The sequence below is a fragment of the Heterodontus francisci genome, chromosome 30, assembly GCF_036365525.1.
Source record: "Heterodontus francisci isolate sHetFra1 chromosome 30, sHetFra1.hap1, whole genome shotgun sequence".
NCBI classification, from domain to species: domain Eukaryota; kingdom Metazoa; phylum Chordata; class Chondrichthyes; order Heterodontiformes; family Heterodontidae; genus Heterodontus; species Heterodontus francisci.
Window position 1 is genome coordinate 14,933,137 of NC_090400.1, and position 12,818 is coordinate 14,945,954.

At 46.8% G+C, this 12,818-nt stretch overlaps 1 protein-coding gene across 4 annotated transcripts in view; it reads left to right on the top strand.

The window, feature by feature from the left end:
• Window positions 1–12,818, top strand: part of LOC137346475 (transmembrane protease serine 7-like) — a 134,498-nt gene that overhangs the window by 119,554 nt on the left and 2,126 nt on the right. For 3 of the 4 annotated variants that reach the window (XM_068009931.1, XM_068009930.1, XM_068009932.1), the window contains one exon: window positions 2,584–2,696. In XM_068009931.1, the coding sequence (XP_067866032.1) occupies window positions 2,584–2,696 (113 nt within the window). The remainder of the gene's footprint in view (window positions 1–2,583; window positions 2,697–12,818) is intronic. The other variant, XM_068009934.1, reaches the window with a different exon arrangement.

Here is a 12,818-nt window from a genome sequence, read left to right on the forward strand (position 1 = left end):
TGAAGGGCCTGTTTCAGTGCTGTACCTCTCTATGACTATAGTTATCATAACCATCTTTAAAACCACATGACTAAGTGACTGTTGTGTCTTGGGATTTTAAATTATTTGGTGCATGCTTACCCTGGCTCTCCCAATAATGCTGATGGCGTATAAAGCACTAGCCCCATGGGAAGTTTGGTTTTAACCACTCATAGGAACTTAGGAACAGGAGTAGGCCATTCAGCCCCTTGACCCTGTTCCACAATTCAATTAGTTCATGGCTGATATGTACCTTAATTCCATCTACTTGCCCTGGTTCTGTAGACCTAGTTCTCACACCTGGCAAAAGCATGTCAGTTAACCCCTCCAAATGCCTGTTCTCCTGGGTAGCATGAGACAGGACAAGGTTGTCCAGATACCTTCAGTGCAGTGCTAATCCAGCCTGCAGCAGGATACTCCTTGAATGTGGCAGCTTAAACCCAAGAGTATTGTTCTGCCAAGCAGTTCCACCTCTCCTCTTCCCTCTCCTTTAAATATCACTGTGAAACCATCTCTTTGACCCACCATCCAGCATGCTGAGATGCTTTTTAATGTAAACATGGTGTATAAATGCAAGCTGTTATTGTTTTTGTCCATAAGAGAGCAACTAGTAAAGTGTTAAAAATGGCAAGTCTAATGTGATAGACACCACATATTGTTCCAGGTGCAAAACACTCTTTATGGGCAAGTTGATTCTGAACTGCAGCCTGAAACTCAGATGTACTTTTCAATCTTCATAGTTCCCTTACAGGCTAGCATTAAAAACTGAGTAACCCAGTTGTGGTTTCTTAGCAATAAAAGTTGTGACCGTAAAGAGTTTCTTCTAATTATTAGTAATTTAAATAAATTAACAGCTCCACCTTAGCAGAATAATTCACTGTACACTCTTGTCCTTACAAAACAGTGTATTATTTAACTTAGCATCAGTGCCTTCCTGACTGATTGTCTAGTAATATACTATGCATTGTACATCTTGCACATTGTAGATGTCACACTTAGTTATAAATGCAAAATAATGTAAAATGCTGGGAGCTTCTAAGCTACAGCAAATTCCAATCTGAAAACAACAATTAAGCTCTGACCCCAGCCTGTGTTTACCTAACAGCAACTAAACTGGCCATAAAGGGGCACAGCAGCACCTTAGCAGAATAACACATTTTGCAGGACATGATATAGCACACCTGTCTTCATGAAACTGCAGATCATCCTACTCACCAAAAGCAATGTCGCGACACGTACACAGATGCTCTGCTTCACTGGAGTGTTCTCACTCATATACACACATGAATGTTTGGATCTAAAGTGATACAATAACATTAGTGGTTTACTTACCTCCTTTTCTCTGCTTCTCTTAGTCATCTATTTCTCTTTTGCTTTTATTTTCTCTTTGGATCTCACTCAATCATTTTTGTCACATTTTTCTTTTCTTTCTTTATTTCTTTGTCTCACTTCATTTCCTTCTTCCCTGAACCACCAACCAGCCAATACCTGAGAAAATCTTAGCAACTGATAGGATCAGTTTAGAGAAATGAAAGCTGGTAAATGGAAAAGTAATGGATGTATCTGACTGAAATTCTGGGCAGGATTTAAAACTTTAAATAAAGTTCAAGTGGTCATCGTCATTTTAATGAGGAGGCTTTTCGGGACAAGTGGGTCCTGGTCAAAATCCATAAAATCTGTTCTAAAATCTTTCCTATGAGATGACTGTTTTTCCTGCTTATATAGGTTTGACCTGCAGTAAAAGAAAGAAGCTGAATTCCTCTAGCACCTTTCACAACCTCAGGACATCCCAAAGCACTTTACAGTCAATGAAGTACTTTTTCTGAAGTGTAATCACTGTTGTAATGTAAAATAAAAAGGTTCCACAAACAGCAGAGATAATAACCAGATAGGTGTTGATTGAGGGGTAAATATCACGAAGCCATGGCTGCCACCTATTTACTATATCTCCGACAGCACAGATCATTGCAACCTGATTTCACATAGTAGTGGCAGGTAGTCTTTTTATTACAATACACATGATCAGTGATTCATTATAATATCACACTACTTTTATTAGTTTGATAAGGAACATTGCAACACATTTAGCGAAGGTGAATGCCCATTACCGTTTGAGATTACTAGATTTCTCTCTCAATAGTTTAATAGTGAAAAGCTGACCTAGCTCTTGATGATTCCTAGACAATAGCTTTCCTCACAAAGGTGCAGACCTAAGAGACTAATAATTACTCCATTTGCAGTAATGAATTTATTCTTTTCTAACATATTCTTGCAGTACGCCATAAAATTCCCTTCAAAATAACAGGTATTGCCACACAGATTAAATCAGCTATGTCACTGCTGGCAAAAAATCATGATATTAAGCACAACCATTGAGAATTGGCTGCAGTATATTAATATGCATACAGTGAGAACATCCATAATGAGTCAATTGCCCTCCATCAGAATGTCTTTAGATTGAAGTTAAGAATCTTTGTAATTTTTTGATCTTGACAAGTCAAATTCAACCTGATTTATCCTCTCATTTGGCTTTAAGAGTTTATACAATTTCTTTTATTGTTCCAGAAGATTGGGAAGTTTGGACTGATGATGAAGGTACCATTATACTACAAGCATTATCAACTCCAGAATCATCTACATCCAGTGATTACAAGGTCATAGCGTCTTACAACTGTCAGGTACACCAACTATTTCATCTATTTTTAATCTCCCTTCATTATTTTCTTCTCTCTTCAGAGCCCTGACCTAGGACCACCTTTCCCTACCAGTTCGAAGGACTTGCAACCTATTCCCATCCTTTGCCAATGACGCTGTTTTAACTAGGGTTGTACAGTATCAGCTTAGGGATACAATTTTGCTGTTTTTTTCTCTATTATCTGTTTCAATCTGCACCTTTCCCAGATGATCCTACTGTAAAATCCAAGAACTGACAGAACTGGGAATTATGAATTACAGAAATCTCTTAACATTTCAGAGCAATTCATTATGCTTTGGATCTTCCAAAACAATCATTCATGTACTGGACCCCTCTCCTACGCCCAACGCTCCCCATCACCTTTGTAACTCCTTTCTGAGTACATCTGCAGCAAAGAAAATAGAGGCTAAATTGCATAAGCCCCAGGTGCAGGGATCACAATGTGTGATTATCCTGCACCTGTTGATTGTAATGTAGGCAGCAAGCCAACTTCATGGTGCCTGGTTATTTGAATAACCAATGCCTCTAGCCAACGCTCACCACGCTATTCATTGGCTGAAGGCATCAGCAGGTGCCCAATATCGTGATGGCTAGCATCACTTAAAACTGGCCTGCACCTCTTAAAGGGGATGCTGGGAGTTGTGGCTGAAGAGAATCTGATCTATGAAAAAGTGAGGAATGGGGAGAGAGTAGGCTCCAAGGTTTTTTGGACATTCCCTTGTGGACTCGGTGAAGCAGGTAGAAAGGAGGAGAGATGTCCTGTATCCGCAGGGTACCAGGAGGACCTCCGAACACACTCTCAGAAGGCAATGGGAGCAGATAGCTGTGAAGGTCAATGCCAGGAGTCAAGCCCTGAGGACCTGGATGCAATTCCACAAGGAGTCTAATAACCTCATATGAGTGGTCAAGGTTGGTGAATGCATCTTTAAATGCCATATACTATCAACTGCATCACTAGCCTCAGACACAGCTCAAATCACCACATCCCCATTACTCACCTACCAAAAATCTCTATCAATCAGGATTTATACCTAACATATATAGCTCCACCACACCCTCATGCAAATCTCACCACCACATCTCACAGCTTGCACACACTGCCAGCTATTCAGCCATGATAGCCACATCACCCAAACAGATTCCACAACACTCACTGACACAATTTCCTCGCTTGCAGGGCAAGGTGGCACAAAACAGAAGGCAGCAGGAACAAATTGGATGGGGCAGCCATGGCTGCAAGTCCTTACCCCAATGGAGCACGTGGTGCTGGCCATTATTGGGACTGAGGACGTGAGCAGTGGCAGGGCTGAAACCAGCAAAGAAAATGGTATCCTCATATCTAATCCTTCTCCTCATCCTACCTCCCTATCATCCCACACACTCTTCTGATTTACAAGCTGTAGATGGTGTAAGTCTGCACCTCTTACTTCCGCACCACCCCCCGCCTCCCCTCACCACAAAACTACCCTTGTGCCATTTTCCTTTCAGATACCAAGCATTGCAACCTTGGCATGCAGTGGAGGAACACCAAGAAGAGAGTGATAATGAAGAAGACACAGCACAGTTACTTGATTTCACACTTGCAGCCATCAGCTCACATACTGACACTGCGAGTATCTTAGAGGATAGATTACAGGCGGGATCTGCACATGGTGAGACACTGGATATGAGGTGGCTGCAGCCAGGGAAGGGGCAAGTATATAAAAGCAAAATACTGCAGATGCTGGAAATCTGAAATAAAAACAAAAAATGCTGGAAATACTCAGCAGGTCTGGCAGCATCTGTGGAGAGAGAAGCAGAGTTAACGTTTCAGGTCAGTGACCTTTCATCAGAACTGGCAAAGGTTAGAAATGTAATAGGTTTTAAGCAAATAAAGCAGGGGTGGGGCAAAATTAACAAAAGGGAAGGTGTTGATAGGACAGAGGGTCACAGAGAATAACTGACCAGAAGGTCATGGAGCAAAGGCAAAGGGTGTGTTAATGGTGCGCTGAAAGACAAAGCGTTAGTGCAGAGAGGGTGTTAAATGTCTGAATAATGAACAGCCCTGCCCAAAAGCACAAACATGAAAAAAAATCAAGAACAGGCACAAGGTAAAAAAATGAATGATGAAATAAAATAAAATAAAAATTAAATATTAAACTAAAAATAAAAAACGGGGACCCGTCATGCTCTTAAATTTTTGAACTCAATGTTCAGTCCGGCAGGCTGTAGTGTGCCTAATCGGTAAATGAGATGCTGTTCCTTGAGCTTGCGTTGATGTTCACTGGAACACTGCAGCAATCCCAGGACAGAGATGTGGGCATGAGAGCAGGTGTGGGGGGGGGGGGGGGTGTTGAAATGGCAAGCGACAGGAAGCTCGGGGTCATGTTTTCGGACTGAGCGCAGGTGTTCTGCAAAGCGGTCACCCAATCTGCGTTTGGTCTCCCCAATGTAGAGGAGACCACATTGTGAGCAGCGAATACAGTATACGACATTGAAAGAAGTACAAGTAAATCGCTCTTTCACCTGAAAGGAGCGTTTGGGACATTGGATAATGAGGAGAGAGGAGGTAAAAGGGCAGGTATTACACCTCCTGCGATTGCATGGGAAGGTGCCTTGAGAAGGGGATGAAGTGTCGGGAGTAATGGAGAAGTGGGCCAGGGTGTCGCGGAGTGAATGATCCCTTTGTAATGCTGACAGGGGAAGGGAGGGGAAGATGCCTTTGGTAGGGGCATCACGCTGGACGTGGTGGAAATGGCAGAGGATGATCCTTTGGATATGGAGGCTGATGGGGTGGAAAATGAGGACAAGGGGAACCCTGTCGCGGTTCTGGGAGAGAGGGGAAGGGGTGAGGGTAGAGGTGCTGGAAATGGGCCGGATACGGTTAAGGGCCCTGTCAACCACAGTGGGGGGGGGGGGGGTTGGGGGGGGAATCCTTGGTTGAGGAAAAAGGAAGACATATCAGAAGTGCTGTTGTGGAAGGTAGCATCATCAGAGCAGATGCATCGGAGACGAAGAAACTGGGAGAATGGAATGGCGTCCTTACAGGAGGTAGGGTGTGAAGAAGTGTAGTTGAGGTTGATGTGGGAGTCCGTGGGCTTATAATGAATATTAGTGGACAGCCTATCCCCAGAGATGGAGACAGAGAAGTCGAGGAAGGGAAGGGAAGTGCCGGCGATAGACCAGGAAAGGTGAGAGAAGGGTGGAAATTGGAAGCAAAGTTGATAAAGTTTTCCAGTTCGGGGCAGGAGCAGGAAACGGCACCAATACAGTCATCAATGTACCGGAAAAAGAGTTAGGGGAGGGGGCCTGAGTAGTACTAGAACAGGGAATGTTCGACATATCCCACAAAAAGACAGGCATAACTAGGACCCATTTGGCACAGTGGCGCAGTGGTTAGCACTACAGCCTCACAGCTCCAGCAACCCAGGTTCAGTTCTGGGTACTGCCTGTGTGGAGTTTGTAAGTTCTCCCTGTGACCGTGTGGGTTATCGCCGGGTGCTCCAGTTTCCTCCCACAGCCAAAGACTTGCAGGTTGATAGGTAAATTGGCCATTATAAATTGACCCTAGTATAGGTAGGTGGGGATGGGGTAGGAATATGGGATTAATGTAGGATTAGTATAATGGTGGTTGATAGTTGGCACAGACTTGGTGGGTTGAAGGGCCTGTTTCAGTGCTGTATCTCTAAATAAATAAATAAACAACACCTTTTACTTGAAGGAAGTGAGTGGAGTTGAAGGAAGTTGTTCAATGTGAGAACAAGTTCAGGCAGGCAGAGGAGGGTTGTGGTGGATGGGGACTGTTGGGCCTCTGTTCAAGGACTTCTCTATTTCCAACCCTGGGGATAGGCTATCTACTAATATCCATTATAAGCCCACCGACTCCCACAGCTACCTTGACTACACTTCTTCACACCCTACCTCCTGTAAGGAGTCCATTCCATTCACCCAGTTTCTCCGTCTCCGCCGCATCTGCTCTGATGACGCTACCTTCCACGACAGCGCTTCCAATATGTCTTCCTTTTTCCTCAACCGAGGATTTCCCCCCCCCCCCACTGTGGTTGACAGGGCCCTCAACCATGTCCGGCCCATTTCCCCGCACCTCTACCTTTACCCCTTCCCCTCTCTCCCAGAACCGCGACAAGGTACCTCGTCCTCACTTTCCACCCCACCAGCCTCCACATCCAAAGGATCATCCTCTGCCATTTCCACCACATCCAGCGTGATGCCCCTACCAAAGGCATCTTCCCCTCCCTTCCCCTGTCAGCATTTTAAAGGGATCGTTCCCTCCGCAACACCCTGGTCCACTCCTCCATTACTTCCAACACCTCGTCCCCTTCCTATGGCACCTACCCATGCAATCGCAGGAGGTTTAATACCCGCCCATTTACTTCCTCTCTCCTCACTATCCAATGCCCCAAACACTCCTTTCAGATGAAGCAGCGATGTACTTGGTACTTCTTTCAATGTAGTGTACTGTATTCGCTGCTCACAATGCAGTCTCCTCTACATTGGAGAGACCAAATGCAGATTGGGTGACCGCTTTGCGGAATACCTTCGCTCAGTCCGAAACATGACCCCGAGCTTCCTGTCACTTGGCATTTCAACATCCCACATCTCTGTCCTGGGCTTGCTGCAGTGTTCCAGTGAACACCAACGCAAGCTCAAGGAACAGCATCTCATTTGCAGATTAGGCACACTACAGCCTACCAGACTGAACATTGAGTTCAATAATTTCAGAGTATGACTGGCCCCCCTTTTTTATTTTTAGTTTTATTTTTAATTTTTATTTTCTTTTAGTTTATTTCATCATTTGTTTTTTTGTGCCTTGTGCCTGCCCACTTTTTTTTTCATGTTTGTGCTTTTGGCCAGGGCTGTTCATTATTCCGTCACTTAACACCCTCTGCACTAATGCTTTGTCTTTCACCACGCCATGAACACATCCTTTGCCTTTGCTCCATGACCTCCTTGTCAGTTATTCTCTGTGACCCTCTGTCCTATCAACATCTTCCCTTTTGTTATCTTTTGCCCACCCCTGCTTTATTTGCTTAAAACCTATTACATTTCTAACCTTTGCCTGTTCTGATCAAAGGTCTCTGATCTGAAACGCTTCTCTCTCCACAGATGCTGCCAGATCTGCTGAGTATTTCCAGCATCTTTTTGTTTTTATTTAAGGGGCAAGTATAGTTCAGGTGCCAGTTTGCCAGAGGGCGAGGTCACACAGAGGACTCAAATGAGGACCTCAATGGAGCAGTCAACAGAAGAATGCTGATGGGTATGCACAATAAAATGCTTGTTGCATTGGGAAGGCTGCCAGAAAGCCTGTCAAGGAGCATATAGGAGTCCAGCACTAACTTGGTGCAGGACTTGCACAGAGTTTGGAGTCGATCTTTTCCAGAATGGAAGAGGTGGCCAGCTCCATTTGCACACTTGTGGACCCAACCATGATGCAGCATCTGATGACCAATAATGCAGCTTCCATTGCAGCAGAAGCAACAGCTATCCAACATCTAAGTGCTGCAGTGGAAGCTCAGGCTGCTGTCATGCAAGGTCAGGCGACTGCATCATGGGCTATCATTTACGATGTGCACAGCAGACCAGCAATCTGACCTCTTAACACATTACTAGGATTGCTGAGGCACTGACCTGGGGGAGTGGCAGTGCCTCCATGGACACAAGCCTGCTGTCCTCTCTCAGGAAGACAGCATTCATCCTCCCACCACTGCCGCTCCCCCAATGCCGTTCCTGTGGCCTGTCAGCCTTCCAGCCCAGATTGCTGCTGCCCATGCCAAGGTGTTACAATTTGCAGACGGGCCTTCTAGGCCGAGAGCTGCTCAAGGTCATCGTCCAAGGCCATCTGCAGTCTCCTCTGCTGAAATTTAGCAGCCTTCCATCAGCCATGCTGCAGTCACTGGGATAGCACTGTGTAGGAGAACTAGGACATGCTAAGACACAGAGAAAACAACTTGCATTTATATAATGTCTTGAATGTAATAAAACATTCCAAGATGCTTAAAACCAGGAATTAAGGGAATACACAAGGGTGATTCATTTATGTTTGTATGCAAAATCGCATGATTCATTTATAAATTTGGTTTGGAATGTTTATTTTGTGATGGCTTTTATCTTTGCATTGTGACCAAGTGGACACTGTGATGGTCAGTAACAGTGGGAAGGTAAGGTGTGGGAATTGGAGCTGTGGTTAACGGTATTACACCTGAATTAGTTCTTTGTTTATAGCCCAGGCAGAAAGGGGCTGTCTGAATTGCCTCCTCCCTTCCTCTTCCTCCTTCTCCTCATGTTCCTGCTCCTCAACTGCTCACTGTATAGCTGGTGGTAAGGGCTGTCCCCTCATGATGGCAAGGTTGTACAGCATGCAACAGACCACCACGATTCTTGACATCCATTCTTTCAAGTACTGTCGAGCTCTTCCAGGCAATGCAAGTGTTGTTTTAACACCCTAATAGTCTGCTCTATCACATTTTGTGTGGCAGCACGGCTTTCATTGTCTGCATGCTGCTCACGTGTGCATGGGTTACAAACTGACGTCAGCAGCCATGTGGTCAGCAGATAGGCCCTGTCACGCAGTCACCACCCTTTGGTTTGCCACAGTGGCACAGCGGACTGCCACAGAATGAAGGCATCATGACTGCTGCTAGAATACCAGGGATTGATAGAAGTGATTCTCTGCCTATGGTCACACACACCAGCTGAATGTTGAGGGAGTTGAATTAATTTCGGTTCCGCGATAGGGCAGAGTTGACATGCAGCAGCTATAAAGTGATGTGCGTGCAGTCAGTGGCACTCTGCGCCATGGGGAAGAGTAGAATCCAGCAAAGCTGCCTGCTCCCTCCACCTGCTGGTCTCAGGCAAGAGAGAATGGAATGTAGTTAGCTCTCTTTGAATAGAGAGCCTCAGTAACCTCCCTTACACAACAGTGGACAGCAAACTGCAACATGTTGGAAATATCTCCAGCCACAGCCTGGAAGCAGCCAGACACAGAAGTTCATCGGCACGGTCACCTTCACAGCGACTGGCAATGCTGTCCTTGCCCTGCTCTGAGGCTGCAGTTGTGGCTGCAGCAGATGGCAGATTTCAGTGAGGATGTCCTTACTGAAGCACAGACATCTTACACATTGTTCCTCACTGAGGTTCAGGTAGGAGAATTACTCACTGAGCACCCTGGGTGGATATCACCTCCTGCTGAAAACCCCTCCTCCTCCCTCTTCCAGCAGCTTGACCTGTTGTGTAGCCTGTGTTCATTCTCCAAGTCATCCTGTATTTCAAGGGAATGCCTATTAGTGTACCCATGTCTGAGAGCAACTGGTTTGTGCAGAAGCCTTGAAGTCAGCAAAACATCCTTCGGCACCTGCCACATCACACCTTGTAGACTTTTGCAACTTGAAAAATCCATGGAAAGCACCAAATACTTATATCACTGTAGCAACTGCCAGAAGAAATGAATCAGCAACTAACCAGTAAGCAGCTGATGATCTCTTTAAATAGCACTGGTGGGAGGCCCTTACAGCTGCTGAACGCATGTTCAACTGTGCAAAGTTAAGAAAGGGCATTGGCTGGAGGATTGAGCTCCAAAATGGCACTGCTGGCATTCAAATGAGCATTGCACATTGATTGATGTCATCTGCCAGACATTCACTGCACACACTGTAATGGCTACACCAATATGGTGACCAGTGCAACCCGCTGCACGTTTGCATGCATGCCACAGACACATTTTTGGAACACAAAGGGGAGCTTATAGCACCCAAAAAACTGGCACTAATGAGCCCAATTTCATACCCAACGTGTTTTTGAAGTTATTGGCCTGAATTTTCCGGTGGGCAGAGGGGAGCCAGCCACTGACCGAAAAGTCGGTGGCGAGCCCACCTCCGCTGGGCCTGGGGATCCAGAAAGGATTTTATGGTCCTCAGACACTTACGTGGTCTTAGGCGGCATTGCCAGTTCATTAAGGCAGGAAGTCCTGCCTAATGGAACTGCCAGCCAATCAGCAGGCTGGCAGCTCTTAGCCCCAGCAGCGCTATCTGGAGTGGTGGCCGCCGCTGGTACTGCAATCCAGCTGAAGACTGAAGATGTCAGGCAGCCCCGGGGCGATCGGTTGGGCCCCAACAAGACAAGGGGGGTTGATTGGGGGGTCGGTGTGGAGGGGCGTGTTGGGCGTTGGGGATGGTTGGGGTATCAGGTGCAGCCCGATCAGGAGGCCCCCCCATCCCCTACCAGGCCGCCAGAAGGCCGCCTACTTTCATCAGGCGGCTTTTCTGAGGCCTCGGCTGCCCGCACGCCAGCCGTAAAATCCCGGTGGCGGCAGGCAGAGGCCTTTAAGTGGGAGTTAATTGGCTGCTTAAGGGCCTTGATTTGCCTGGAGTGGGTGGGCTGTTTCTTGCCACCGGCCCACATAAAATGGCAGCGGAGGCTGGAGTGGGTCGGGAAGGGCCCCCCCCCCCCCCCCCCCCCGAGCCTCCCACTCCATTTTATGCCCCCCCCCCCCCCCCGTCACCAGCCCACTATTTGGGAGGGCATAAAATTCCGGCCAATATACAAAAATGTACTCTCAGTCCTCCCAACTTTCTGGGTATCTCCTTTTGAATCCCAAACCAGTACAGAACAACAGAGCAGCAAATGGGCTGCTGTTCATTAAAGGTGGGACATGTATGCACCTAGTTCAATACTTGATGTCCAGCCAGGACCTTAAGGTTTTGAGTTCAGACCTGCTTAAAGCTTGATTCTATCAATCATTACTGAATTGTATTTCCTCGAGTACAATCTTGCACATGGCTCATGCTATTGAAGTGGGTGTGGGTAGCTTGGGGAATGGCTTGGGGAATGCCATATATGTGAATATACGTCAATGAATTTCTGCTCAAGAAGTGGAGACTTCCTCTGTTGGGAGCTCAAATCAGGAATGCAGAAGCATTCCCCAACAGGCATCCATTCATTACAAGTCATGAATAAAAAAATTAAGCAGCACAGTGGCTGAATTCCCACAACATGCTTTGTATGATGCTGCTATCAACACAACCCATTGCCAGCCATGGCTCAGTGATAGCATTCACGCCTCTGGGTCAGAGATTGTGGGTTTAAGCTGCACTCCAGGAACTTGAGCACATGATCCATGCTGACACTTCACTGCCAGACTGAGGGAGTGCTGCACAGTTGCAGGTGCTGTCTTTTGGATGAGACATAAAACTGAGATATTTAATGCTCTCCCCTGTGTTGGGCTTGGAAGAGGGGAGAATATATAATTGGTTGGGATGGCGGGGGGGGGGGGGGAGCCCCACCACCTTCCCGCCTCCACCTAAATTAAGTCCGGAGGGGGGGTTGGGAAAGTCCTGTGAATGGCCTTCCTGCCCCGCTGCCAATTGAGGCACTTAAGTGGACAAGTAATGCCCAATTAAGGGCCTCATCCTGCCACCGCTGGAATTAGCCCAGTGGCAAGTGAGCCTGTTGCCGCACAGGGGGCACACCAAGCAAACCTGTACAGGTTGCTTGCCAGCTCCGGGGAGGGGATCTCTCATTAAAAGGCACTTAGTGCCTGATCGAGGGACCTGGCACGAGAGGAGGGGGGTTGCTGAGAGCCACCTTCCCGTCTTGCTGCTGATCCCCCTACATCCCCCTTCCCCGCAACTCCCACCCCTTGAAACCCCTCCCACTGCTACTTACCTGTGGCTTGGTTCCAGGGCCTCAGTTGAATGCTGCACCACCTCTGTGGTGACGCTGCTCATTGAAAGAGCTGCCAGTCTCTGTTTGGGACTTCCACCACCTGGGTCCTTGATGCTGGGCAAGGACCGCCGCTGTTCACTTAAGTGCCTAATTGCCACTTGATCTGGCAGGCCTTCCCAGAGGAGGTGACGTGGGGCTGTCGCCAGTACTTTTGCCGGTGGTCGAAGCCCCCGTTGCCCGGATATAATCCCGGCCCACATTGGCCATTTCAAGTCTATTTGGTCTGGCCAATATTTATCCCTTAACCAACATCAAAAAAACAGATTATCCGGTCAATATCTCACTGTAGTTTGTGGGATCTTGCTGTGCACAGATTGCCTGCCACATTCCCACATTTATTTGCATCCTGAGGTTGTGAAAGACACTATATAAATGCAGAGGGTGGTGA